This window comes from Macadamia integrifolia, chromosome 3 (genome assembly GCF_013358625.1).
Source record: "Macadamia integrifolia cultivar HAES 741 chromosome 3, SCU_Mint_v3, whole genome shotgun sequence".
In the NCBI taxonomy this organism is placed as follows: domain Eukaryota; kingdom Viridiplantae; phylum Streptophyta; class Magnoliopsida; order Proteales; family Proteaceae; genus Macadamia; species Macadamia integrifolia.
The window spans coordinates 11,240,836-11,252,122 of record NC_056559.1 but is presented as its reverse complement, the minus strand read 5'-3'; the positions used below and the strand labels follow the sequence as shown (position 1 = coordinate 11,252,122).

Genomic DNA, 11,287 nt, shown 5'->3' with positions numbered 1-11,287 from the left:
CAAAAAAAAAAAAAAAAAAATTTTAATGTAGCTTCATTTTGATCTCGGGAAACTCTTCAAACCTTTTTGGTCAGGAGACTCATCAGTCACAAGTAGAGGGACTATGGTCATCTACGAGTAAAATCTTATTAAATATAGTTTTTTTGTAAAGTAGAATATCTAACCATAATAAGGAAAGAATAAAAGTTGGGCAAGGAATAATAATAGGAATATAGGATCTGTCACGTAGTTGAATGGTCGATGGTACAATTACGTTTCATTACTAAGGCCCAAATCGGGCCACGTCCAATGGGCTTGCGAGGCCCATGGAAATTCACACATGGAAATGACTCCAGAAGGTACCTCCACTGGTGACAACATGTGCCGCGCTTCGCTTCTTTGAGCCACTATGATTGAATGCTATTCAATGGCTTACTTTCCAGCTAGGAATTCCAACATTTGAGGGTAACCCTTACCTACTTAAATGTCCGTCTTTTTGCAAAAGACGTATATGTGAGGATTCAACATTTCTCTCATTTCTTATCATTTAACAGGTTTAGAGGGACATTTCACCTTTTGCCATTTAAAGGATGAGGATGGATATATATATATATATATATATATATATATAAATGTTAGATCCTCACATGAAGTTTAGGTGAAGGTGCGTGGAGAGCACCCAATCCCATCTTCTGTCTTTCAAATCTTTGCTATACTTTGATTTATCATCTTCTTTTGTGGATTCTCGTGAAGGAAGCCCTCTATGCTTGTGTCAATCTTGTGACCTGTTGGTTGACACTCCAATTTGGTGGACACATTACATTTATGTCACTCTCTTAAGCATGTTAAGTTATTGTTTCATCTATGGTAAAGAAAAACTAAATCCTTTTTCATTTTGTTTGAAATGCATTGAAATAATGTTTTCATGCAAAAAATGAAATAAAATGAAAAGAAGAGATAAGGATTGACACACTACCTCCTTATAATGACATCATACTATTTAGAGGAAAAGAATAATTTTAGCGGGTATAAATTAGTATACAAGGGACCCAAGTTATTTAATGAGGAGAGGATAGAGGGCATAAAGCTTGTGAGAGAGCCTAAACACCGTGATCGCATGCTTGCTTTTTTCGTTGAAAATAAATAGAGAATTTTCCATAAGCTATTTCTCATAGTAAAGCATTAAAACTAGGCATAAATTTGGAAAAAATAAGTTGGAACGAGAGAAAAATGCGTTAGGATCCTCTCCAACCCTCCAATGTGTATCCGATGGTTGGAAGACATTGGGGTGCGTGCAAGTCTCCCATAGCTGTCGTATGCGTGCTGGGGGGTGGGAAGGTTGGAGAGGGGTTCCCCTCTGGCGATAAAGGGGTTAGAGAGGAATTGGATCAGAAAAAAGTGTATTCTATTTAATTACAATAGAAATTAGATAAAATAATTAAAAACAACTATCAATTATTTAATATTTCAAGTATTTTGATGCTTTCAATTTTATTGTAATAAAACTTTTCCCATGGATTAAGTTTTTCCCCTCATTTAAATGAAAACTTTTACACCATTTTTTTGGTACGGAAATATAATCATATAAGATAAAAACATAGTTTATTTAGAAAAGAAAACAACAAGAAAGAAAAAAAAAAATTGATGTAAAATGATTTGGTTTCTCTTTATCCATAGTGAAGAAAGAATTTATTTTCTTCATCCATGAATTTAATTGGACTTGAGAAAATCATGGGTGAAAGAAAATTTAATCCTTGAATTTAGTAGGAAATAAATTATTTATTTTAATGGTGTAGAAGATCACACCAATAAGACGCGACAAAATAGTATCATAAAATACAGAGCGACGAGGTCATTTAATGTGAAGAGAGAACGACAAAAGCTGATAGCGTACCCTACCCTAACGGCTTGGAGAACTAAGGTACTTTACACCCTCTCACGTTGATATTTTAATTATTTTTTTATATTTCATATGGTATTCAATAGTCTATGTGAGGAATATGCAATGTACATCTTAGGCTTAAGAGCCTTTTCCTTCATTAGTTGCCCTATGAATTTTGTTTTTTAACTACCTTCTAGTTTTGACTTTTGACCCATTCCACTCCCATCCAAATAGTCATCGATGCTAAAAATTGGCTGGAGGTTTTCTTCCAAATTTTAGAAAATGGCAAGATATTGATGCCTTGGCCTCATGGCCTCTACTCAAACATGGAGACTAATGAGAGCATGCATAGGGGCATCAATATGGATAAAAATCATGATTTCATAAGGATATAGTGTGGTAATTTTTTGTGCACTCCTATGCATGAGCACACGCAACCAAACATAAAACAGTTTAAGGCAAAAAATCAATTAAATGATGGTTTGACATGTAGCTAGTTAAGTGGCATGCATAATATACTTAGTCATTAAAATGATCAAATACCTTGCCAAAAACTACTATGCTCCTTCCAACACAATAACTAGTTTCTCTTCACTGTGGATTATCTAATACCTATTCTCTCTTCACCCAGGGAATTTTGACAATAAGATTGGATCGAGGAAGGTATTTTCCACCTCATATAATAAAAGGGTAAAAGGGTGAGAGTTAATAAGTCCAATCATAGAAGTCAAATAGTTTGTTAAAGAGAAATGTGAAGATATGGCTCTAAGTATTGATATCGAAACCCTGTATTGGCCGAGGCCAATGTCAATGTCTGGCCAATTCAGGTCAATTGATAGTATCGTTTCAAAGGTAAAACTGTAAAAAAAGTTAAATTTTTTTAATTTTTATGTAAAAGTTAAATTTTTTTAATTTTTATATAAGGGTAGAAGTGACCGATCCGGCCCTTGTGTGAAGATGATAAGCCGGTTATTTTCAGGCTATGTAGATAACCATCAGTGGAGGAAATTTTCCTTCACCGGCATCTTTGTACGGTAGTGTTCGGACTTGGGAGGCCATAAAAACAGTATTACTATGGTAAGTTGGGGGCATTTGAAAGCTGTAATCCCTATAAGCGCTCGCCGGTTGCGCTGGGCTTTTGTTCGTTAGGACTTACAAATTGGAGGCGACAACCCTGACTATATCTGTTACTGTCTTCCCCTCTTTCGGGTCGTCTCCCTCTGCGATCTCCTCTGAAGAACGAAGCAGATAAAAATGTGGCGCTGCGTCTCTCGTGGCCTTCGATTTTCTTCTTCGTCTTCGAAGAAATCGTTCTCCGGCGATCCTCTTAGTTCACTCACTTCAAGATTTCTTTCCACTGGATCCGTGAGATCTCTATTTTTAATTTGCTTTATTTCATTTGATAATCTGTGTGTTGCATGGCTGCAACGGAAGCTAGTTTTTCTCATCTGTTCTTAGTTTCTTGTTTTTGTTTTTGTTTTTCCTTCTAATGTAAACGGATAATTCTGATCTTTCGATCGCTATTTTATTTGTTGTTTTTGTCTACTATCTTGATGGAGTTTTCTTTTTGTTGTATAGCTTTCTTTGATTTGAACTTAGATTTTTCTCAATTCTCGATCGATTCATCTTTGTAATGGTTATTTACATTTCGATTGCCAAATCAAAGCATTTGATATTTTGGACAATGATGTTTATTCGTTATCTGTATTTCGTGACATTTGACTGTAATTCCGTGCCCCCTTCTTTCTTTCTCATCTTGTAACAGACTGGGGGAAGAGATTCTTATACGATCGTAGATCACACATATGATGCTGTTGTTGTGGGAGCTGGTGGAGCAGGGCTGAGAGCGGCCATTGGGCTCTCCGAGCATGGGTTCAATACTGCTTGCATTACCAAACTTTTCCCTACTAGGTCGCATACCGTTGCAGCACAGGTATGAAAGCTTTTAGATGTTGGACCCTCTGTTTTATTTGTCTTGAAAATATGGTTTTCAGGTTGCTTAGCCTCTGTATGTTTTTGCAAACCGTATCTATGATGATTTATTGTTCGTAACTCTATGTGGTGGTCGTCCTTAACATTGACCTGAACCTTTAATTAACACTGTCTGGAGCACCATAGTTATACTTGTTAGGGCACTATCTTTAAAACGTTAAAGTGGAAGGCCGTGTGTGATGGTTGTCCTTGACATGGACCTGAGCCTTCAGTTACCACTCTCTGGAGCACCGTAATTATACTTGTTAGGGCACTAGCTTTAGATGTTAAAAGTGTTAGGCCGTATGGATGATGTGTCGTTTTACACATATGATCATTTGGTGGTTGTTCCAAAATATTGTATTTATGAATAGAGTGTATGAGAATTTTACTATGGGGTACTTTCTATGCATATAACTAGTGATATCTGTGTTTAAAGTATAGGTTTGGCCAAAACAGTAGTTACAATGACAACTAGAGCAACAACAATATTTACAATACAACAACAATCATGACATATCCTTTCCCTTTTATTGTTCATACTTTGCTTTTTTTAACGCATATTATAGTTATATCTGTATTTTATATAATTATGGAAACTAAACTTAACTCTATTGAAGAATGGAAAGAGCAAGGGGGTGAAATAGACATGGCTGTGAAGATACGGACTACTTGCACCTGGATAGAAAGACCCTATTCTCAATCAAAAAGGGCAAAATGTAATATGTGTTTATGTAGCTATTGGTCAAAAAGCATCTTCTGTGGCTTCTTTCTAATTATTATCATTCGATGGGGATTTATTAAAAAAGAAGAAGAAGAAGAAGATATTAGAGACCATTGGTGAAGAACCTGGGACAAAGGTAAACTTGGAGAAAAACTACCTGAGTGAGTACCAAAAGTTTAGCCCATGCCATATTCTTGTCAAAAATATAACACATAAGAGGGATAAAAAAATTATTATAGAACCTATAGTGGTATAAATTGTGAAGTGTTTAAGAATTATAATGTGTGGAAGGCGAAGACTAGGTTTTGAGGATTAGGTTCCTTGGCACATAAGATGATTGGTCACCTTGGACCTCGAGGCTGACTTGTTGCCTAGGTGGTGCCTTTGACAAATATGCTTTTGATTTGTGCTTTAAGAACTAAGTAAAGCTTTATGATTTGAACTATGCCCAAGATGAGCCCTATATCCCTGCAGTGTTGATGAAGGTGAATGTTCACATCTAATAATATTTGACTGGAAATGTATCCTATCAAACTTATTTAACTCAGCTTATTGGGACATTTTGGTAGGAGTATAAGTGAGTGATTAACATTCCTTTTGGAAAATTATGGGATTACTTAATCTTATGCATGCAGGATGTCAGTTTTTGTGAACTTGTTTGTTTAGTCAGTTCCTGTAATTTATGCTACTCTTCTGTTTATTATGATATAGCATGCTTAAGATAGTTTGATGAGGTAATCAGATTGGTCCATTGAAAACCTATCACATAATTTAATTAATAATAATAATAATATATTTTTTTTTTGCAATTTGCAAAATTTCCCTCTTAGCTATGCTTGTGAACTTATGTTGACTGCTTTTTTGAGCCTTTTAATTTTCTGGCAACCTCTTCACAAAAATTGGTCCTATGTGTTTGTGACTTTTTGTGGTGTTGGACCAATGTAGGGTGGTATAAATGCTGCACTAGGGAACATGACTGAAGATGATTGGAGGTGGCACATGTATGATACAGTCAAAGGAAGTGATTGGTTAGGTAAAATACTTATTTAAAGTTAGATTTTTCTTCTGATATTGTCGACGCTCATGGCTTGTTTAATAAGTTTTTAGTTTTTTCATTCATAATTATCTTTTCTCAAGAAATTGAAACTTTTAATTGCTGTGTAGCAGCTCCTGTTGTCGCTTAAAAAAATTCATGGGTAGTTTTGTCGCTTAAACTCGTCCATTTTCAATTTTTAATAGAAGAAGAAAAAACTTTTAATTTCCATTGGGCATCAAAGGTCAAAGATAAGATAACGAGGAGAAAGAATGCTGCCAGGCTTTGTAGAGTATGCTGGCACATGCCCATCTTTAGCTCTTCTCTTTTGAGATGACATATTTGTCTTTATTATAGGAAGAGAGAGATAGACATAGTAGGCAACTATGCACTATGCTTTGCAGCTAGTCATGGAACTAAGGTTGCATTTGGTAACATTTCTGAAACGTGTCAAAAATGAAAATTTCAGTTTCTGTGTCAAATTATCCTTCTTTTTTTTTTATTTTAAGAACGAAACTGGAACAACGGAAGTACCTTTTGTCGTTCCGTCAATTCTCGTTTCTATATTTTTTTTTCTCACTTTTTGTTCCAAGAAAAACGAAACACACTATAAATGCACCAAACGCTTTATTCTGTTTTCTCGTTGCCATAAAACGAAAAAACTTCAGAAATATTTTTTTAAAACGTTACCAGACGCATCCTAAGCTTTTCTAAGTGTACTCCGGTACTCACACGCTTATGTATGTTGCTTATTGACTATTCTCATAGTAACCGTATACGATTCTCATTGACTTTCAGAGGGCAACCCAAGCCCAACCCAAGATCCATGATATTTTCTTCTGGCCCAGGCCCTAGCCTGAGAAGCTGACCTCAGAGCCGAAAAAGTTGCTGTCCTCTATGAACTAGGCCTCCCTAAGGCCTAAACAGCTTTGAGAAATCCAGCCGGACTGGCTTGCAACCCAAACAACGGAAAAATAACATGTCAATGGAAATTAGAGGGGAAACCATTTATGCAGGATCACACTACCTTTAAAAAAAAAAAAAAATTTAAGAAAACACTGATCACATGGCCTATGCACCAGCACTAGGTAGGGCGGCCGGCCAGTAGGGGCCTGCCTGGACGCATCCAACATAGGTTGGGTGGGTCCTCAGATGGTGAATTTACTGTTACATTCCCTGTTTCTCAGTGTAGTGCAGGAGCAAATGACTGGACGGATACCTTTCTGGCCCAGGTTGAAGTGGAGTGTTACTGAGTGTTGAAGCACATGTGGTGTATAGAGTATTGACAGGTGCCTTAAACCGTGTTTCAAGAAAGTTAATAGAACGAACTTATGTGATGTAACAGTACTCATGAATGGATAAGGTCATAAGGTGGAAAAAGAGGGATTCTTCTCCCCCAAACCCATTTTTCTGAAAATTCAAATTAGAGACGATGATCGAGGAGAGCAAAAATAGTAGCAATCTTTGATTGCAGAAAAAGATCAGTGACGCTTCTCAGAAAATTCCAAATTCAAAAAAATTGTTTCTTTTTATTCCAACAATTCAAGAATTCAATAATACAATGAATTGAACTGATACTTTTTACAAGTAACATCAAAGAATCGCTACTGAAATTTTGAAATTAATAAAAGAGGGACGACTAATTGCTATCCCAATCTTGCAGAAAAGGCCCGCCACTAGCAGAAAAATCCAGCAGGTCTCCCAAAGTAAAATCGTCATATTCGAGTGGGAAGAAGATTGAAGAAATATCATCATCATCATAACTGGGATTTGGAACTGGTACAGCAGCATTTGCAGAATCATCCAATTCCAATTCGCTTAAGGAAGGAGATGGAGCAGATGAGACAGGGTTGGTGGCCATTAATTTGCTAACCCGTTCGGCCACGTTGTCTCGGAGCTCCACCATACTCTTCTTCAACCGTTGAAGCTCAACCAATCCCATATCAGGATGGATTGGTGCTTCCCACCACCGTGGTTCCTCTTCTTCTGAGGGTTTCTTGATGAGTTCAGAGGATCGGATCTTCTCTGCTTCCAACTGTTTCAGCAGCTCCATGTACTCCAACTGCAGAGCGTCAACGTCTCCCGCACCAGCACCGGCACTGGCGGCCACAGATGGTGATGGAGCAGAGTTCTGATGGTTGAGAAACCTGTCCAGAACAGATGTGAAAGAGGGGCTGCCGTAATTGAAAACTTTCTTCCCAGTAGGAGAGAAGATAAGGACGGCAATCTCGGCACCACAGAGAATGCTGAGTTCGCTGGCCTTACTGAAAATCCCAACTCTCCGTTTGGAGAAGGTGACAAATCGACTGTTCTTGCTTTCAATCTTCTTTATCTCAATCTTCCGGCGACCCTTTCCCTGCTTTTTCTCTTGCTTCATCCCCATTGATATCGATCGATCGATCAATTAATGGAACAGTAGAGGAATAAGACCCAGCAAAGAAACAAAGAACGAAGACTCTAGAAAGAAAGAGCGGCAAAACAGAGAAACTGTATTTCTTTTTTCTTCGGACTGAAGGAAGTTGAACTGAGACGAAGATTTTGCAGCAACGGTCGGATTTATAAAGTAGACTGAGACTGCTAACTACGTTCAAATTGAACACGAGCACGGAAAGGGCGCGCTTTCGTTCGCTCTCTCTCTTCCTTTTGGGAGGGAAATCAAGATTCTAGGGCGCGCTTTCGTTGTCTCTCTCTTGCTTTTGGGAGGGAAATCAAGATTCTAATAATATGTGGTTTTGCTTAGCTGTCAAAACTGAATCCTACAAAACGAATCGAATCAAATCAAATCAAATCGACCCAAATCAAACTCAACTGATACCAAAACGCCTTTGTAAGATTCGTGTTTCGAGCTGCAGTTTTGTAACACTGATCTCAAATCGGACCCTACTCAAACCCATAAGACACTAATCGAATTAAAAATTGGACTAGAACCGAAGCCAAACCAATATCAACCCAAAATTTATATTAATTTTCTTTTTCATGCTTCTAAATATATGAACATGGTTTTTACACCCCAAAGTAAAACAAAAATTGAAACTAGGGGTGAAATAGTGTCGGAAGGGTTGTGTCGAGTTTTTTGAAACCCCTAACCTAACCCTAGGTCCTCAAAATTGAACTCAGGTCCAACTTAATCCTGTCAGATTCATAACATTCCAACCCAACCCTAATTGACACTGTCAGGGCCAGGTTGGGTCAGGCTAGACTGCACTGGGTTAGGTTGACCCTGCCTTTTGCAATGGTTGGATTGACCTTGATTGACCTGTTTTTTCCATTCATATTCTATACACTAAAAAGTATAGAAAAAATGAAATACCAATAGGACCCTAAATTCTAATATAAAAATTCAGAGTTAAATTTCAGGCCGAATTGAGTTGGGTTGGGCTGAGCTGAGGCGTCAACCCGAGCTTGACCCAACCATGACCTAGGATTGGGGTTTTTCAACCCTAATTTGCCCTCAAGGTCTGAAAACTTGGCCCAAGCCCTGTCTGGATTCAGGGCGAGCCAGGGGCTAATTTGGGTTGTCAGGATCAACTTTCACCCCTAATTGAAACCACACCAAAAACACAAGAGAAATCAATAGAAAACCGAAAATGATCATATTCTCGACTCACTTTCTCACATCAAAATTGGCCCAAATCAGTCAATTGACATCCCTAGGAAATAGTTCCAACCCAATCCCACCAAATTATGAAATTGGCCGAAGAATTCAAGTTTCAAATCGATTCCAATCCATTCATAATTGAATTGGTTCGGGCTACATCTTTGCCCAAATTTCCTTCCGTGCCTAAGTTAAAATTAAATTTTAAAGGGAAACATTCTCTCTTGAAATGACATCTCTATACTTATTTACAAAGGCAGAATCTCTCTACCCTTATTTACAAAATCTGAACCCCTTATTGGTGCTCCCCCATGCAACTTGCTAAATGTCCCCCTCTCCCAAATTTAAATAGATTATACATAGTTGGTTACAATATTCAGTCGGTCCTAGTCAGGCGTCTATCAGGCCACTACTTTGCATCGGGATCGCTTGATCATTAAATAGTTGATGCTTGAACCCGACACTTTAGTAATCGATCAAGCCGGTCTCGAGCTTCAAACATCAGTTCAAATTAGGCCTACCAGTGATGGCCAATTTTTGACACCCCAAGGCTGCATTTGGTAGTCATTTAGTTCCAGAATATTTAGTTTTTGTGTCAATATACAGTGTTTTTTTTTATTTAAATGGTGCTTGGTGAAACTGTTTCTACAACGATTACCCTAGTTGTTCACTTTTTTTGTATTAGGAACAAAACTGGAATGATGGAATAATGTTCGTCATTCATTTTACGTTTTGAGCCTTTTTTTTCTTTCTCCTTCTCATTAAAAAAAAATATCGAAAACACCAAGTTGACACCAAACATTTTATTCTGTTTTTTTTTTATTATTATTATTTTTTATTCCTATAAAACGATAAAAACATCAAAAACATTTCTCTAGATGACTATCAACACAGCCCTACTGTAATCGTTTCGGAACTTGGGTAGGTTTGAGTAAATCTCTTCGATACCCCAAACTTAGAATAAGCCGAGGTTGGGCAGAAGTGCGTTAACCTTGGGCTTGAACTTGGGCTTGGGCTTGGGCTGGTGATGGAAAAAATAAATAAATAAATAAAAGAAACTTCAGTTGAAGCTTTTGGTAGCCCGAAACCCAAGCTTGAGTTCGGAGAAATCCCAAGAATTTCATGTATATTTCAGAATGGTTTTATTTTATTTATTTTTTATACAAACCCGCCAGAGCCCATCCCAACCAGTGAAAACCCAAGCCTTGCTATGGGCTTAAATAATTTTGATAAGATTGGGCTTGGGCTGGGGCTGAACAATCCAAACCTGAAGTCAGGTTTGGCTTGGGCAATTCTTTCAGCCTTCCCAAACCACACAAACGGCGATTTGATGGAAAGAGTGAATGCTATCATTAACTCTAGTCCCCTATTATTGAATGTTTAAATTATACTTATTCATACTCAATTCAATAAGAAGGTCAGATCTCATGGGTGAAGATATTCTTTCTTTCCTAACTCTTTAATTAATGTAGCTTCTTGTACCAAAAAAAAAAAAAAAAAAATTTTAATGTAGCTTCATTTTGATCTCGGGAAACTCTTCAAACCTTTTTGGTCAGGAGACTCATCAGTCACAAGTAGAGGGACTATGGTCATCTACGAGTAAAATCTTATTAAATATAGTTTTTTTGTAAAGTAGAATATCTAACCATAATAAGGAAAGAATAAAAGTTGGGCAAGGAATAATAATAGGAATATAGGATCTGTCACGTAGTTGAATGGTCGATGGTACAATTACGTTTCATTACTAAGGCCCAAATCGGGCCACGTCCAATGGGCTTGCGAGGCCCATGGAAATTCACACATGGAAATGACTCCAGAAGGTACCTCCACTGGTGACAACATGTGCCGCGCTTCGCTTCTTTGAGCCACTATGATTGAATGCTATTCAATGGCTTACTTTCCAGCTAGGAATTCCAACATTTGAGGGTAACCCTTACCTACTTAAATGTCCGTCTTTTTGCAAAAGACGTATATGTGAGGATTCAACATTTCTCTCATTTCTTATCATTTAACAGGTTTAGAGGGACATTTCACCTTTTGCCATTTAAAGGATGAGGATGGATATATATATATATATATATATATATATATAAATGTTAGATC

The 11,287-nt window shown here is 37.4% G+C and overlaps 2 protein-coding genes across 3 annotated transcripts; one reads left to right on the top strand and one right to left on the bottom strand.

The window, feature by feature from the left end:
• The first annotated feature begins 2,952 nt into the window (after positions 1-2,952).
• LOC122073116 (succinate dehydrogenase [ubiquinone] flavoprotein subunit 1, mitochondrial-like) lies at positions 2,953-6,841 on the top strand. Of its 2 annotated transcripts, none has more exons than XM_042637643.1 (4): positions 2,953-3,226; positions 3,627-3,794; positions 5,502-5,589; positions 6,822-6,841. In XM_042637643.1, the coding sequence occupies exons 1-4, from the start codon at positions 3,116-3,118 to the stop codon at positions 6,824-6,826; spliced, it is 372 nt and encodes a 123-aa protein (XP_042493577.1). In that variant the 5' UTR covers positions 2,953-3,115; the 3' UTR covers positions 6,827-6,841. The 2 variants fall into 2 exon arrangements, with proteins under 2 accessions (XP_042493577.1, XP_042493576.1); XM_042637642.1 differs by lacking the exon at positions 6,822-6,841 and adding an exon at positions 6,777-6,796.
• Positions 6,842-7,091: 250 nt separating this feature from the next.
• LOC122073115 (agamous-like MADS-box protein AGL61) lies at positions 7,092-8,185 on the bottom strand. Its single transcript, XM_042637641.1, has one exon. The coding sequence runs from the start codon at positions 7,970-7,972 to the stop codon at positions 7,229-7,231; it is 744 nt and encodes a 247-aa protein (XP_042493575.1). The 5' UTR covers positions 7,973-8,185; the 3' UTR covers positions 7,092-7,228.
• Between the last annotated feature and the right edge of the window lie 3,102 nt (positions 8,186-11,287).